The sequence below is a fragment of the Aulostomus chinensis genome, chromosome 13, assembly GCF_037954235.1.
Source record: "Aulostomus chinensis isolate RoL2024-O1b breed Wild chromosome 13, RoL_Achi_v1.0, whole genome shotgun sequence".
NCBI classification, from domain to species: domain Eukaryota; kingdom Metazoa; phylum Chordata; class Actinopteri; order Syngnathiformes; family Aulostomidae; genus Aulostomus; species Aulostomus chinensis.
In genome coordinates this window covers 10,816,323-10,833,209 of record NC_141332.1, presented here as the reverse complement: position 1 = coordinate 10,833,209, position 16,887 = coordinate 10,816,323, and the positions used below count along the sequence as shown (strand labels likewise).

The following is a 16,887-nucleotide window of genomic DNA, read 5'->3' as shown; positions in this document are numbered from 1 at the left end:
CACAATTCGAATAAGTTTTATCATCACGTATCATGCATGCAGGTCCGGCGCTGTCTTTGTTTCTATGGAATCCTGCAAGATGTCCATCATTATTAAGACATCAAACTGCTTCGGCAGCTTTTACCGGAGCTGAGCAATTAATTCGAATAGGCCAACTGATCGAAAATGAGATGAAGACTGATTGGAATCTCGATTTCAACCCCATAAAGGAGACATTTAACTGAAAAGGTTGAACAAAAGTGACATGGAGAACCTCTCTCCAACTGTTGCTAATTATGGTAACTTCTTCACATTGAATATTTTGGCAACTGGATACTTCATCAGAGAGATCTGATTGATAAAGTAATTGTTAATTTATCATAATTGAGGTCAAAACTTGAAATAATCCTCTCCATCCTATATTGATTTGAAGTCTTGTCATAATTACACCGAACTTGTACCCGAACCACCGCTATCTCTGATTGCTCAACAAAGGCTATGCTTTATTTATTTATTTATTTATTTATTTATTTATTTATTTATTTTAGTCTGAAGTAACAAAACTGAATGAAATAATTATGTCGGACCATCATTATTTATTGTACTAGAATTTCTTTCAGGACATATTAATTCCTCGATAAGCAGAAAATAACATAACATCTGTAGTCATGGACGCTGGAGAGGGGACGACATGACGTGGTGTGTCTGTGTTACTCTCGGGTAGTTTGGTCCCAGTTGACATCTGGGGTTGATCAATAGAGGAGGGAGTCAGTGATGGTGGAGAGGCAGAGAGTGGGGAGGGGTGGGTGTGTATGTGTGTGTGTGTGTGGGGGGGGGGGGTGATGGTCTCAGCCGCACTGTGAAGGGGGCCGTCCCTGTTGGTGGAGATCATCCCGAGGAAGGCCCACCTAGTGATCATTTGAAGATATCTCCCCTTTAAGACGATAGTGGGACTCGCGTGTGTGACGGATCCAGAAGGGGACAAGTCGAAAGCTATTTGTAAATAGGTAAGGCTCCTGTTTGTAATTGCATTCGCTTTTATTCGTCATTTTCACGCTCATTGCGAACACCATCATTTGAAGATCATGCACGTAAGCGTCGTCTGCAAGAAGCTGCTGCTTAAAACCACTTAACCCACATTCATCAACGCGTTCGCGCTTGATTCCACTTTATTACCAATTCAGATGCTTCTCTAAATAAGAAATTCCTTCGGGGATGGATCAAACGTGGGAATCGAACGGCATCCTAAATTGGTGCATGTAGTAATGAAGGAATGGAATCCAATACAAGAATCTGCCCATCTGCTTGGTTTGTGAGCATGTGTCCCTGTGTGAGATTACAACCACACCATTAGACGTTGCAGCCGTGATGCGTGCTCATGTCCCAGCTTGGTGCTTCCCTTCCCCCAGCAACGCTCTCTTACATTAAATGCCACCTCCTACAGTAATATACGTTGTGTGGTTCGGTCCAGAGGCCTGAGCCTTCTCTCCAGGCTCTCCCGGGCCACTGAGAGTAGCATTACAGGCGAGCAATAATTAATGAGCTCCTCCACAATTAACCATTTCATTGAAATCTTTTTTCCTTTGAATATTTAATGCACTGACGAGGATGTGAATGCATGAGTGAACAGGGTTTTTTTTTTTGTTGTTTTGTTTTTTTTTACTACAGCCTGATGGTTGGACTGCAGCTGTCACCATCTACCACAGGAGGCGTTGCTGCCTTCTTTTTCCAAATCTAGAATAGACTGAATCCCATTGAGGTTGGTAGAAATAGATCAAATGAATAAAGCTGATCGATAGTGAGAAATATAATCTCATATGTGGCTATTAATGAGCTGAAATCCACACGTGGCCGCTCGTGACGGTGACTGACAGCGTCCATCTCTCCACAGTTGCTCAGCCAAGATGGATGTGTTTATGAAGGGTTTGTCTAAAGCGAAAGAGGGGATGGCTGTGGCTGCAGAGAAGACCAAGGAAGGAGTTGCAGTCGCAGCTGAGAAGACTAAAGAAGGAGTCATGTTTGTAGGTAAGATGAGCAAAAATCATTTCCAGCACACACACATTATCACACACAGGCCTGCTGAGGAAAAAAAAAAAAAAAAAAAAGCAGAGGGAATATTTTATTATTTAGCCCGCAATGTAGGCATAACTTTGTTTCAGTGTCAGACATGGAAGAAACCAACAGCTATTATACAGTTAGGTGACAATATGGCATCCTCTGTGTGGTTACATTATCATGCGAACTCAAAATGACTCATCTTTCACGCTACAGATCAAGAAACACTCATTGAATAAATAGTTTATTCCAGCGGGTTATTGAATTATTCAGTCAGGTGATCAATATCTGTGCTTTACTTATGCAGGCAGATGCAGCATGTCATTACTTATAGCAGCAGCTTTAGTCGCCATGTCAGGATGAACAACTCGCACATATATGGAAATACAGTATAATGCTCTGGGATGAGGAGTTATCTGTGACATACATGATGTGATACTGAATGTCCTTTGGCCTCTCGCTTGACATGACCGAGCTACGAGATGGGAACTGGGGTGGGGGTGGGGCAGCACCAGGGTGGGAGCAACCCTTGCCACATGTCCATGCATCGGATGGCAGCAGATTGTGAAGTGCTCTCTGCCTGCAGTCGCCGTCACCTCCTGGAGGCAAACCAAAGGCCTCCATTCCTGTCCTCAGTGCAGCCTCATTTGTAACGGACACCAGAACAGAGATTAGACCGGCTCTCTGATCTGGAACTCATTTGCAAAGTAGATGGTTTAATTGATTTCACTTGCTTTACTCCTGTTCTGTCAATATTGAGGGGAAAACACCTGAATAGATTAGAAAACAGACAGAAACCAAGTTGTCACCACTGTCATGCTGTTGTGGTTGGAAAGGCAGAGTTGTGTGAATGATCCAAAACTGGGCATAAATTTAGAGCTATTGGGCCTGATTCATGAAAATACACAAAAGAGTTTCTGTAGCCCTGAATATAGTCTTACAGGCTGGAAGCACAGCCTGATGTCTCTTTGTCTCTCCTTGTGCTTACATCTATTATGTGCCTCTTGCAAAGTTGGTCTTTGCAAGCCTGAGAGATTGACAGTAACCTGAGGTACACAATGGATTTCAGGAGCAAGGAGTTACAAATGGTCATCAGGCTTTGCTCCCTGCCTGGAAGACCAACTTGAGCGCTAAAAATTGTTCTAGATTATGTAAGAACACATTTGCACATAAGAACACTTCATGAATGAGGGTCGAAATTGTTACTAGTATTATAATTATATATTATATAACCTAATTTGAGTTATACTCTATAATTCTGGTGTTCATATTTCTGGAGCAGCATGTAACGGTTATAGCCACTGTCCATCAATCCTAATAATATTTTCAATAATAGATTCAATGTAAAAAGTCCAAAAAGACTGAAAATAATTTCCTAAAGCCCCAAATTACTCGGACTATGTATTTTGTTTCATCAAAAATAGATTTTGCTATTATTTCTCATGAAGAGAAGCAGTTAATCCTGACAATTGTTGGTCTGAAAGTAAATAATTTTGTCATTTTTGCTTAAAAAAAATCACTCCAACTTTTCATTATTATCCAGTTTCCTGTCCATTACTCTATTGACGCACCAATGGTTTCAGGTTTAAATGTATCACCTAGCCTGCATATGCGATGATCATGATAAAAGTCTTCCCTATATTCAGCTTTACTGGTCAGCCTACAGTTGGACTCACCAACTCAGGGGACAAAGAGCTGGATGGAGGCCCTGAACCCAGCCAGGCTATCTAACTGGTCAGAGCCAGTCAAATTCATGGTGACACTTGTGTTGGCTGAGCTTTTTTACACTATTTTGATGTGTTTTCAGTACATTAAGGAGGAGAAGTTGTCAGATTTTTGAGATCCAAACAAAACTAAACATGTCGAGCTGCAGTCAAAACATGTGCAGGCTCATTTCCATCTCTTCCATGTTCATCTCTGCCTCTGGTACAAAAAAGAGGAGTGTAGCTGTGGCGTGCCTGTGCTTCTGTATCCTGCTTGTTGAGCATGGTGATGCCCTAGAAAGCTGCGTGTGATTTGCTTGAAGGACCATCTTGGAGGAGGGGTAAGAATGATCTGATAGGTCTGTGGCCCACCTTTTGACAGCTGCCGCCGCTGCAGACCACCCACCCAGCTGTGCTGAGCAGTCAGCATAAGTCATGCGGGAGGGAAACAACCCTGCTGTACACGATGCTGCTGGATGTCTCATTCATAAAGGATCTACACTGTCATGACACAGAGGAGCAGTTACACAGGGTGAATTCCAAAGATGCGTTATTAGTTTTAGTAATTCATTTTAGTACTTCCACCTCAAGTCTTCGGTGCCATTTGACTGTCTGTCAACAGGATTATTGAAAATACAGAAGATTGATGGATGGATGGATGGATGGATGGATGGATGGATGGATGGTGGAAGTCTGATGTAACAAGCATGCATCTTTTTTTACATTAGCTTTGAACACCTTGGTGCTGGTATAAGTAGCAGGAATCAATGTTGTTCACCCGTGTCTGTTGCTCTGTGTCTGACCACAGGATTACTTCAAAACTACTTGACCAGGCTACCTGGTTCTTGTGGAAGGATGCATCGTGGTCTGAGGACAAATCCATTACATTTTGATGCTGATAAGGATCAGAAAGCAGATCTTGGTCTTATTATTACATTTTTATTTCCCATTTTATTCCTCATGAAATATTACATGGACCCTCCCGAGAAAAAAAAGTCGAGCATATTTGCAGTGATGATATCTAATAATGTGAGGGATTTTCGGATTTTGTGTAGATCCCGATGAAGGTTTATGTAACAGTAGGCGATGGGCTTTGGCCGAGGTCTGCGCTCTCAGAACGCCACTCTGTTTGTTTTTGTTTGACTCTGCAGGATTACACAAAAATTCCAGGCTGTGACATGAATCTCAGCCGCGTTTGCCAAAGAAGAGCCCATTAAATTTTGGGACTGATCATATATATATGCATTTTTTACATTTGGATGCGTGCGCTCTCTGAATGCCCTTCCAGTCCCTCAACCTTAGTGGCAGCCTGGCATGCTCTTAATTCACTTCACCAGAGCCATGCTCTCAAATAGATGCATTTCCGAGATGTATTTTGCTCTGAGGCTCACCTTTTGCAGAGACAGTTCTGTACTTTATCATTTCATCTCTCCTCCATTGGCTTTTAAAGGCCTTCTGAGACCAATAAGCCATGTGGCTGCTGCACAGTTGGGAGTATGACAAGGCCTCAGTGATCAGGACCACTGGGCTTACAGTAGATTGCACAAACGGCTGGAGGTAGTAAAGTGCAGAGGAATGTGGTCTGCCAAAGGTCAGACAATTGAACAGTGCAGTGGCTGTAGTTTATAACAGTTACAGAGTTTAATCACTGTTCCCTATGAAGTGCAGCGGCAGGGATCGCTCCTGTGTGGCTCTGGAGCTGCGGCCAGGCTTTGAGTTATAATAGAAACTGTGTAGGGGTCTCTGAAATAACTAATGACAGGTGGTAAAATTAGTAGATACTTATCTGATGGGTGAGAGAGAGAGAGAGAGAGAGAGAGAGAGAGAGAGAGAGAGAGAAAGGAAAAGTGATGGTATCTTCTTTAACTCAGAGGGGAAACCATTCAATACTGGAAACTTGTTTTATTATTCAAATTCATTGTACGGCAGGTAAAACAAGTATTGAACACCTCACCATTTTTCTCAGTAAATATATTTCTACAGGTGCTATTGACGTGAAATTTTCACCAAATGTCAGTAACAACCCATGCAACCCACACATGCAAAGAAATCGAATCTTAGATGTCCATAAATGTCGTCATGTGTTCAAAAAATGGCATGACGCCTTATTATTGCAAAACATACTGATGGCATTGGTTACAGAAGGATTTCTAAACTTCTGAATGTTCCAGTGAGCACTATTGGGGCCTTAATCTGGAAATGGAAACATTAACACTGCACATCAGCCCCAAAACACCACATCAGCAGTGAAGTTTGGAGGTGGGAACTCACAGTGCGGTGCTGTATTTCAGCATACAGGACTGGCAAACTTGATGTAATTGAAGGAAGGATGAATGGAAAAATGTACCAAGACTTTCATGGTAAAAACAAAAAAAAAGCTGTTACCGTCTACCAGGACAATGAAGATGAAATGAGGGTGGACATTTGAGCAAGACAATTATCCCAAACACACATCCAAGGAAGCTCTCACTTGGAGAAAATCTATGGAAAGAACAAAAGATCACGCTTCATAGAAGAGGCCCTCGGAACCTTCGAGATTTGAAGACTGTTAGTGTGGAACCAGCAACTAGTTTCTCCATACAGGCGGCGTCTTGAAGCTACCAACAAATTTTATTAAATATTACCAACAAAGGCTTTTGAATGAAGTATTAAATAAGTATTTAAGTGTGTTCAGTACTTTTTCCCTGTGTCATTCCATTTTATTACACATAATTTAGGGAGATCTAAGGTTCGATTTCTTTGCCTGTGTGGGTTGGGTTGTTGCTGACATTTGGCGAAATTTTCATATCAGTAGCACCTTTAGAAATATATTTATTGAGAAAAATGGTGAGCTGTTCAATACTTGTTTTACACGCTGTATATATTTTTTCTTAGATATTTACCAGAAGGACTGAGCAGACTTGCTACAGGCTAGCTAGCTCACAGGTTGTTGTTTCAGGGGACACACAGAAAGCTGGAGACACACAGAATGCAGACTGAAATTACGACCCAGTGATCAATTTAGATGATGTTGCTCTAGTAATCCGGACTACCGTTGTTCTGGCGAAGCGCCTCTGCATGGATTGACAGTCTCTGATAGTCGTGGAAAGAGCTGTCTCACATGTTGGTGCCGTAGATTTTAGCTGGCGTCGTTGACCTTGAATGCTGTCGCATGCGTTTCGTGTGATTTTCATCAAACCGATCAGTGACCTCTTGTTCCTCATGGAACGGGAGCGTCATCGCCATGTTGCTCTCGCTCATTTAGTCAGGTTTTCCACAGCGACCTTCCCTCTGTCACCTTGGCAAATAGAGAACGGTGGTCTGCTTTCAGCAAGCTGTGGTTGCCATGCTGGGACCTGTAAATAACACTCAGTGCAGTCAAAAAGATATATTAGCCTGTTTGTGTGTAAGTGGTTCTCTAGTAGTGTGCCTTTGCTGCTTTCAAATACATAACATGCAACTAGATTGAATTTATTCCTAAGACTGGACGACTGACGAGTCAAATTTATCTTTGACTCTTTTCTCGTCAAAAACAGGCTCACCGCATTTAATGATCCAATATTTATTTACTTTTTTTTCATAACTACAATTGAGGTGATGTATACTTCAAGGGTTAAAAAGTTCAAGACTTGAAAGAACATCTTAAAGTACTCTAGTATTTTCTATCATGTCACTAATGAGAAGGTCTGGAGAAAATGTAGATGTCAAAAAAATGTGTACTGGGATTTTGAACCATCACCATCGTTTTAGATGTTTGGAACTCAAAATAAAAAGGCAGAAACAGACAGAGAACAACACCTCCGCTGTAACACGCACATAGTTAATGTTACAACTGTGAGCCTCAGACCTGGCCTGTACTCGCAGCATCGGGTGCTGAGTGCACATTGAACAGCTGATTATTTACACCTAGAAAAGTGAATTGGCATTGTGACTGTAAACTGGATTCTTTTCCAGTTTAAAAATTCTGTAAAATGTACGAAATTAGTTCTTGACTTTTAACAAAATACAAGTCAGAGCTGAATCCAACCTGCGTGGATGCTTTACGTAATTCTTTTTATTTTGGTTTTAATGATAATTAAGACCTTTTCTAAGTCATTTCTTTGTTTTTGTTAACTCAGGTAACAAGGCCAAAGACAGCGTGGGCACAGGTGAGTTTTCTCTTTCTTTCTTTTAAAAAAAAAAAAAAACCCAAAATGATTCCAGTTAAATTTTCATTAGAGACTAATGTGGCGTTCACCGTCGTGATGAGGGGTCGAGTGGGTGTTGTAGGGAACATGAGTTAGTGGTCATTACGCAGAATAATGAAACAAAGTAGGGCTAACATTATGTGCATGTGTTTAATCTGTTTATAGAATCTGTTGGCATACTCTTCCTGTATGTGTGTGTGTGTGTGTATATATGTGCATGAAATGTGTGTGTCTCTAGTGGCTGAGAAGACCACTGGAGCTATGGGGAACATTGTCGCTGCCACTGGCCTGGTGAAGAAGGACGAGTTCCCTGCCGACATGAATGTATGTATACTATAATAATTATATTATAATAATTTCTCTAGAGTAACACTTTGCAGCCATCTTGGTAACACCTCTGGCCATTATTTTACACTTACAAGACCAGGCTCCGATCTAAATGAATGGGGGAGAGACTGTACCTTTATAGTCACCAGGATTTAAGAAGTGCTTGTGGAGAATCAAATCAAGTCAGATAGGTTCCTTGACTCCACCTTTGAAATAAGGTTTAAAATGACCTTTTTTTTGTCTGGCATGTGCAGGGTTTCATTAGTGAAGATGCTTGCAAATGCCGATTGTCACAGGCTGCATTTTATTTGAGTTAAATCCCTTTGTCTCCTTTCTCTGTAAATGCCATTAAAGTCCTACTTCTGAAAGTGTTCACAGCTCAGTTCCCCCCTGACCAGCCGTTCCACAAATAAACGCAAGTGATAGCCAATGAGGGACACATTCGAAATGAAATTGTGGAATTAATGCAGTTTTTCATGTCAGTTTTTAAGTGGGTGAAGTACAGATAATACACAAGTGGGTGAAAGCAAGTGGACTGAAAGGTCTGGGATGATTCATGAATAGGTGCTCATCAACATGCCACCGCTGATAAAAGAAATGTAGCACCATTCTCTTCAGTGAGGAACTGGACAAGGAATCATGTTCACAAAGCAAAACCACAACGCAAATATTTCCCTGAATATTCTCTTCCTGTGGTCAGCAATGAACGGAATCTAAAGCTTCGATTCTCAGTTTTACTGTAGTAATTTGCATCTGTCGGTGTTCAGGCGTGTCTGAGCGACCTCAACAAACTCTCCTTGGGACTATCAGCTGTCTTCTTTACACCGCTATTCCATTACTCTTCACCTCCACTGACCTGAGCCAAAGTCAGAGCTGTCAATGTCACCCTTCACCTCACTTCACATGTACTGGGATCTCCACTGTCAAGGCGAGGACTGATTAGATTGTTCTCCGCCTGCAGATGATGGAAAATTCAGCATGTCTGCAATTTAAGTCATGCACATTATTTTAGTGATCAGTTGATTGTTTTTGATTTCTTAAATCTGAAATGCAGAAAATAGTAGCGTCATTCATACATGCAGCTTTACTCAGAAATGGTCATTGGCATTTTTTGATAGGGATCATTTTTGAATTGGAATCCCATTTCTGGGAAATCTACACTTTCCAATTTCCAAATAACATTGCTGGGAATATTTGGGAATTCTGTGTTGTGAATAAAAGGGGGAGCAACACAGTGGAGGGGCTATCACCTATGACACTGCCTACAGCATGCTCAGCGTGCGTCCTCCCAGTGGTGTGGGAATGTCACCACAGACACAAATGTAAGACGCATTAATTTATATTAAAATAAGATGTACTAAAGCTTTACATGAATTTTTCATGGGTTCTTGACCATCTCAGTCTGCACAAGAGGGAGGTCCTTGGCCCTTCCTAAGCCCTCATCCCTCAGAGTTGGAACATCTCCACTGACTCGCTAATCTAGTAAATCTGACAGCCTGCTCTAATAGACTAATAGACGTTTGGAATACTGTTAGATTCATCATCCTGGCAACAAACTACTGACATTGTTTTCAAGTGTTTGAAGCCACTTTTTTGTTCCGTTCTCGCTTGTGCTGGCCTCTGGCCGCTCATTTTTGTCATAGCTAACGTGCGTGGCATTAAAACAATGCTCACATGTCCATTTATCAACTTAAAGTTAAACTTAAAATACTGAAATTCTATTTTAAATGTGTATCGAATGTCAGGATTGTTGATCCAAACTGGCCAATTCGACAGATATTTAGTCCTCTTCTAATTCCACTGACATTGTTTTTTGGTTCACTTTGTCTCAGGTATTGATCCATGTGATTAATTATATTTGTGCTGGTTTCCCAATGCTCACAGCAATAACACCGGCTTTATCCAGAGCATGGGATTAGGGTCTGTTCTTCTCTGACCTAATTGACTTGATTAGTGCTGGGTTTAAAAATAAAGTGTGGTGACCCATTAGCTTTCTTTTCACAGCTTATAGTAGCAGGTGCAGCAATAACGAAGTTTGACTGCTTCATTAACTGACTGATATACATTCACAGTGTTATACCTTGAATATTAAAGACTGGTGATATTGGGGTTTTTTTGTGTTTGTTTTTTTGTTGTGTTTTGGGGGTTGTTGTTTTTTTACTGTCAATAAGTTCCAAAAGGGAACAAAAGCAGCAAAGAACTGAAGCGAATATTGTTCTGGTGGCCAAAGCCTGTTGGAGCTTAAAGATCTTAGGAGAAGCACAGGTGAACTAATAGCATTAGCATTAGCTCTGTTTGTTTAAGTATCCCAGACAGCCATGAGGGTGTGAACATGGACCCTGAAACACACGCAACAAAACTGAAAACTGTAGGTATGCACAGCAATAGGCATCCGATAAATGGTGTATGCTGATGAAATGGAGAAAAAAAAGTATTTCTTTTTACTTTACATTGAAATACTTTGAATGATTAAGTCCCCATCTAGCTTCTGAGCTGTCCAACTTAACATACTCACTAGATTAACATCTCAAAATCAAATGTTCGTGGAAAAAAAATGTATGTCATTTACACTGGTATCGCGATGTGACTCTGAATGTGTGAGGTCATCACATCGTCATCAGGTCTTCCTCAATCAAAACGCACTGGGTCATAGATTGAATGATTCTGTTGTTAACTGCTGTAGTCTTTGGGATGTCCCCCGCAAATGCCTGTTTAAATACACAAAATTACAAACAGTAACTACCTTTGTGTGCCAGCACTGGCCAGGAGTATTTCTTTAGTGTGCAGCTACAAGCAGGCCTGCTACTTGTGCTGAGACCCCCGCCGAACATGTTTTGCAAGTCACATTTGTGTTGTCTTCCTCTGATACTGTGAAAAACAATACACGCTGACGATGCAATGGTTGAGTCTTTAGTCAAGGTGCAGAGAGGTTTGCCAGAGTTTTTTGTCTAACCTTTAAAAAACACAGTAAACACAATGTTCAAACCTGAGTAACCTGGGTTTAAACACCGAGTGCCACCAACCATCCACCTTCCATGAACTGCTGGATTGCCAAGAGAAGTTTTATAATTAATGAGTGTCTATCTGACAGAAAGCCTCTCTGGCAGTGAGTCTACAAGGCAAACTTCACCCTCGTTCTGGTGCAACTGACAACTTCCACTTTCGAGTTTATAGCGGGTGTCATCCAGTGCTAAGACTCTATCTGCTCGATTGGAATATTAAAATGTACATAATATAAAATATGAGTGTCTACCGGTGCAGCCCCACAAAGTTAAAGTTAGCCTTAAATGTTATTATTTGCTACAGTGTTTCTCCTTGTCTGACGTAATCATTTGTTCTAGAAATGTCAGTTGTTCTACAAAAATAATTAAATATACATCAATGAGCCAAACTGTGTGTTCTTTTATCATGAATAACCCAGGGGCTGTTGCTTACTTCAAGTCAGCCTTAGAGGTATAAAATTACATCCTGTTGGCGTAAATACTAGAACGCCAATCAAGCTTGAGTCGGCAGCAAGAAGTAGTCCCCCGAAGGTGCACCGTTTACTTCTCACTCATGCAGTTCCCAGCTGATCTTGCTGTTTAGTTACTGAAACTATATGTTTGTGACCTGTTTGTTAAGATTTCCATCTACAGCAGGATTAGATGGGCTTGGGAATCTGACAGAATTGGGAAGCAAGTCAGTAATGAGAGACAGAAATGATAGATGTGCATCTGTTCTTGTGTGTTATTCTACATATCCTCTCTCTTCATCTCTCTTCTGTCTGTCACTGTAGCCTGAGGAGTATGGGCAGGAGGCCATGGAGGGCCAGGGAGAGGGAATGCTGGAGCCAGAAGGGGAGACATATGATGAGACCCAGCAGGTAATCAGCCTACATGACAACCAAGCCCATGAAAGGTTCACGCACCTCTCATGGCGTTAACTGAGCAATATATTTTTGTTCAGTTGCAGTAGTTGGTTGCGTGTTTGTGAGCGATATGTAGAAAATGCTGTAAAAACATTGGATTTACACTCGTTCTACTTACTCAGTATTTACCAGCTTTGCATGGCTACGCACTTTTACTGTATTGCCTTTCAATATCACCCCACACTTGCCCTCCACTTGCATCCCACACAAACCCTGCTGCTCACACTGAGGTAATTCTTCTTCTCTCTGGAAATGAAAACAGAGGCCTAACAAGCCACATAGTGAGTGCAGTGAATATAGCACCACCTACCTACACCGAGCACTGTGTGTTTGTGTGTGCGTGTGTGTATGCGTGTGCACGTGCGTGTGTGTGTGTGTGTGATGCAAGTCTGACACAGATGGTTATTTTTGGAATTGAGCTACCAAGGGAAAGACAAAGTGCGCAGAACCTTTGGAAATGGATGTTAAATTGCTAATAGACAATGAAATAAAGATGTCAGACATTTTACATAATGCTGAAATGATTGTCTTAATAGTAAATAAGATTTAACTGATTATACCCCCTCAAGTGCTGTTGCTTGGGGAATATTTAGATATTCCAAATCATGGAGGGAGATTTAGGACAAGGTTTTGCATGAGCTCAGTGTTGTGAATGATTTTCTATCTTGCTTTTTTTCTGCATCAACAAATATTTCATGAATCATTTAAAGGAATAAAGCAAACACGATCTCTGAGCAGCAATACCTTAGTCCATTCATGTCCTCCACCATCTCCCTCTCCTACTCCTCCGCATCTCTTTCCCCTCCCCCACCCTCTGCTACACCAGCAATGCACGAGCTCACTGTCTAAATGGGTGTGGTGATGACGCTAACAGCCTCTATGCATTATGGGTAATGTCAGGGTCGCCCTGTATTGCTATAAATATGGAAAATGTGCTGCCAAGCGTACCAAACCTTCTCGGGCAGGGTTTGCAGATAAAACACAACATCAAAATTCTTTTCTTAAATCAGTTTTTTTTAATAGTTCAGATGACGGAAGAGTATTACACATTCCTGGAGGCAGTGAATTTTTTTTGGGGGGGGGGGGGTGATCACGTATGAGGGGGCGTGTGCAACGTTGCAAGGACGCTGGGAATGAGCTCACGACTCAAACTTGATCCAGACGTAGGCTTGTGCCGCCCTCTGCTGGCTGGAGAAAGACACTGAAATGGCAGGCAAGCACATAGCAGCAATGGAATGACATCATTACATTTAGCTGGAAGATTTCGTATGTTATCAAAAGCCCTCTGACATATTTATTTCCCTTAAAGGGATTTAATTTAATTTAATGCGATAGGCTTAATTAATTTTTACTGCTGATAGCTACCACATGTGACCTGCCTGTCTCTTAAAATCTGTCCTTTTTATCCCCCAGGAGAGCCAGGACTACGAGCCAGAAGCGTAAAGCATCAGTTCAAGTCACCATCCAACCAGCAGCACAATAATATTTCTAATAATAAAACGGACAAATGCTGAAACTATTACAATTATACCCCTGTTGCAAAAAACAACAAAAAGACAAGCATTCCCACTGAAAAATGTTCTTCCTTCAAGACAAATCTTTTATTATTATATATTGTAAATGTTGTTATTAATGTAATGTGTTGGGTGTAGGTATTTATCGAAATGTAGGATCGTCCTCACAGTCTCATTTCCTTGATTCCCTCCCAATGAAATGAGACCAGAGCCAGGGCTTGTGACTTTGTACTATGTGTGTATCTGTACTTAGAAATGTGCAATAGATGTTCATCATCTTCCAATGAGACATTGGGAGTGGAAAAAAATTAAAATGTCCAGTTGCAAGCAGATATTACAACAATAATATCCTCTTAAGTGTCGACAATGCCTGTTTGTGGGTTTTTTTTTTTCTTTTTGCATTTCTTTGGAGATTCATTTTCATGTTTTTGAAGTAAGAGTTTTTTACATTGTATCTTTATAGTTGCTTGTGAAATCATTCCAGTAAACTATCTGTTAGAAATGGACAAAGTATACATGTTTGTGTGTGCGTGTGTTTGTGTGTACTGAAGATTTTAACAAGTCAATAATATTATGTCTTGAAATCATAATGGTTGTCATATGAAAATGTGCTTTAAATTGCAGGACTTGTCAATAAAAAGGTTTATGTGTTAAGCCAGACATACAAATCTTCTGTAAATAAAAAGTACAAAAAGAAAAAATGTTGTAGTGTTTGCAGGAATTGTTTCCAGCTTCTTGAAACATGTTTTTTTTTTTTCTTAAAGTAGTACTTTTGTTTAAACACATAATTGCCGTGGTTTTCTTTGTGCTCACTCCTGTCTGGGGTTTGATTCCAGGATTTGTAGAATCTGCTGAGTGTGATTTGGCCCTTGGCTTGATTCGGCCAGCTTTGGGATGCCAGTGTGCTTGGGCTTCTCCAGGATGGTTTTGTTTGGCTTAATCCATCTGGAACGTGCAGGCTTGCCACTGTGGGGCTCAAACAGAGGGTATTAAACAGCGGCTCGAACGACTGTCTCCTCAGACAGATGTGTGCATCCAGGAAGGACAAAGGCAGGAGCCATGGCCTCGTTCAGTCCTTTGAGGGCCTAAAACCCACAAGCCGCTCGGTGGCAAAAGACATCGTAGACTACAGGTAGAGAGAATAATGTCTGGTAACTGAGGAAAAAAAGTCTCTCTTGTTTAAAAAAAGAAATCAAATTGGCAGGTTAAGTATATCAACTTCTCTGTCAGAACAAATTGTTAAAGTAAAAATTTGTGGTAAATGTGTGATGTATTTTCAGTCCAGGCAGCTCAAGATGTGACACAGCAGGCGGCAGACTCCTCCAAGCAAACAGCCAACACAGGTTCACTGTCCTTCACGCCTCGTGAATGATTCTTCTCAGTGGATATGAGTGCAAAAGAAAGCTCACAATAAATTTATACCCAAATAAAAGGACTCGTAGTTGATCCAAGTAAAGCTAAAGTCCTACAAATGACCAGGGAAATTTAAATAAATATGTTTTTTTTAGAGCTGCACGGTGGTGCAGTGGTCAGCACTGTGGCCGCACAGCAAGAAGGTTCCGGGTTTGAGTCCCGGCTCGGGCACAGGATCTTTTTGTGTGGAGTCTGCATGTTCTCCCTGTTCCTGTGTGGGTTCTCTCTGGTACTCCAGCTTCCTCCCACAGTCCAAAGACATCAAGAGGGGACGAGGCTGATTGATACTCTAAATTGACCGTAGGTGTGACTGTGAGTGTGAATGGTTGTCTGTCTCTATGTGTTGGCCCTGTGATGGACTGGTGACCTGTCCAGGGTGAACCCCGCCTCTCGCCTGTAGATGCTGGGATAGGCTCCAGCCCCCCCGCGACCCTTACTAGTAAGGAATAAGCGTAAGATGACGATGGATGGATGTTTTTTTTAATAACATTGTTTTTGACTCCACCATGGTGGTGCAGTGGTCCGCACTGTCGTCTCACAGCAAGAAGGTTCTGGGTTCAAGTCCTGGCTCCAGCATGGGATCTTTCTGTGTGGAGTCTGCATGTTCTCCCTGTTCCTGTGTGGGTTCTCTCTGGTACTCCAGCTTCCTCCCACAGTCCAAAGACATCAAGAGGGGACGAGGCTGATTGATACTCTAAATTGACCGTAGGTGTGACTGTGAGTGTGAATGGTTGTCTGTCCCCCAGTTAACAGGATAAGTGGTAGAAAATGGATGGATATTTTTGACGAGAAACTGAATCCACAAAAGGTTACATGACTACGATGCATTCAACATGGTGGATCTGAGCTTTTTAAAGATATGCAGATAGATACTAATATTCTAAGTGTAGAAAAGTTGATAACAAAAATGTCCTGGTCTAACAGTAACGGTGAATATTTCCCTTCTGTGTCTCTTTGGCTCCCTGATGTCGCTCAAGAGGCCAGCAAACAGACTCAAGCAGTCATAGGAAAAGCTGCCAACAAGGCCACAGACACCATCAAAGATTCTGGACAAAAACAGAAGACAGAATGATTCCTAAAATCCAGTCCCCCATCAAGCTGGCTTGCTCTCCCTGCCTCCCCTTCCAGAAGCTTCCTTCTTCAACTGTTATTAACATTTCCACGTTTCTCACATTCTGTATTGTAAACTGTTTTCTTGTCTGTAACAACATCTACTGCACGTCTGTCCGTCCTGGGTGAGGGATCCCTCCTCTGTTGCTCACCCTGAGGTTTCTCAGATTTTTCCCTGTTAAAAGGGTTTTCTATGGAGTTTTTCCTCAGTCGATGTGAGGGTCTAAGGGCAGAGGATGTTGTTATGATGCCATGTGAAGCCCTTTGAGACAAACTGTTGGTGAAAGCGGGCTATACAAATAAAATTGCCTTGCCCTGCCTAAAATACAAACTCCTCCAGCTGAGCATGAGGCCAAATTGTCTCTTCCATCCATTAAACAAGTCAGATTGGAAGTATGTTTGCAGGCAAATTGGTAAATGATTTATTTCTACACAGCTAACATTCCATAGAAAATGTTCAGAAGTTGTCATTTTGTATCATTATTTTACCCTCTGTTTCCACACACGTCTCTCGGTTAGTTATAGATTTCATCATACGTGACTATTTTGGGAATTAAAAAAAGACACCGACTTTGTTTCCTGGGTTTTGAAAATGCAACAGTCTGCAGCCTACAGTAGCGATAACTGTTGTGGAGGGTGCATCCTGTTTAGCGCCGTGGAGAGCACTCCTCAATGAATCACCACGCTCATTATTACAAACACATCGCTGAGAA

The 16,887-nt window shown here is 41.5% G+C and overlaps 2 protein-coding genes across 2 annotated transcripts; both read left to right on the top strand.

Annotated features, from left to right (window-relative positions):
* Window positions 1-819: 819 nt before the first annotated feature.
* Window positions 820-14,205, top strand: sncb (synuclein, beta). Its single transcript, XM_086223149.1, has 6 exons — window positions 820-986; window positions 1,871-2,004; window positions 7,835-7,864; window positions 8,142-8,227; window positions 12,006-12,092; window positions 13,551-14,205. Exons 2-6 carry the CDS (start codon window positions 1,884-1,886, stop codon window positions 13,578-13,580), a joined length of 354 nt encoding a protein of 117 aa, XP_086079275.1. The 5' UTR covers window positions 820-986; window positions 1,871-1,883; the 3' UTR covers window positions 13,581-14,205.
* A 237-nt stretch (window positions 14,206-14,442) lies between these two features.
* Window positions 14,443-16,136, top strand: adirf (adipogenesis regulatory factor). The gene is made up of 2 exons (XM_086223150.1): window positions 14,443-14,992; window positions 16,031-16,136. The coding sequence occupies exons 1-2, from the start codon at window positions 14,913-14,915 to the stop codon at window positions 16,134-16,136; spliced, it is 186 nt and encodes a 61-aa protein (XP_086079276.1). The 5' UTR covers window positions 14,443-14,912.
* Window positions 16,137-16,887: the final 751 nt, after the last annotated feature.

Coding starts and splice junctions, on each gene's coding strand:
- adirf (XM_086223150.1), top strand. CDS start 14,913: ATGTGTGATGTATTTTCAGTCCAGGCAGCTCAAGATGTGACACAGCAG. Junction 14,993..16,030: donor TCCAAGCAAACAGCCAACAC/AGGTTCACTGTC, acceptor TTGGCTCCCTGA/TGTCGCTCAAGAGGCCAGCA.
- sncb (XM_086223149.1), top strand. CDS start 1,884: ATGGATGTGTTTATGAAGGGTTTGTCTAAAGCGAAAGAGGGGATGGCT. Junction 2,005..7,834: donor AGAAGGAGTCATGTTTGTAG/GTAAGATGAGCA, acceptor TTGTTAACTCAG/GTAACAAGGCCAAAGACAGC. Junction 8,228..12,005: donor AGTTCCCTGCCGACATGAAT/GTATGTATACTA, acceptor CTGTCACTGTAG/CCTGAGGAGTATGGGCAGGA.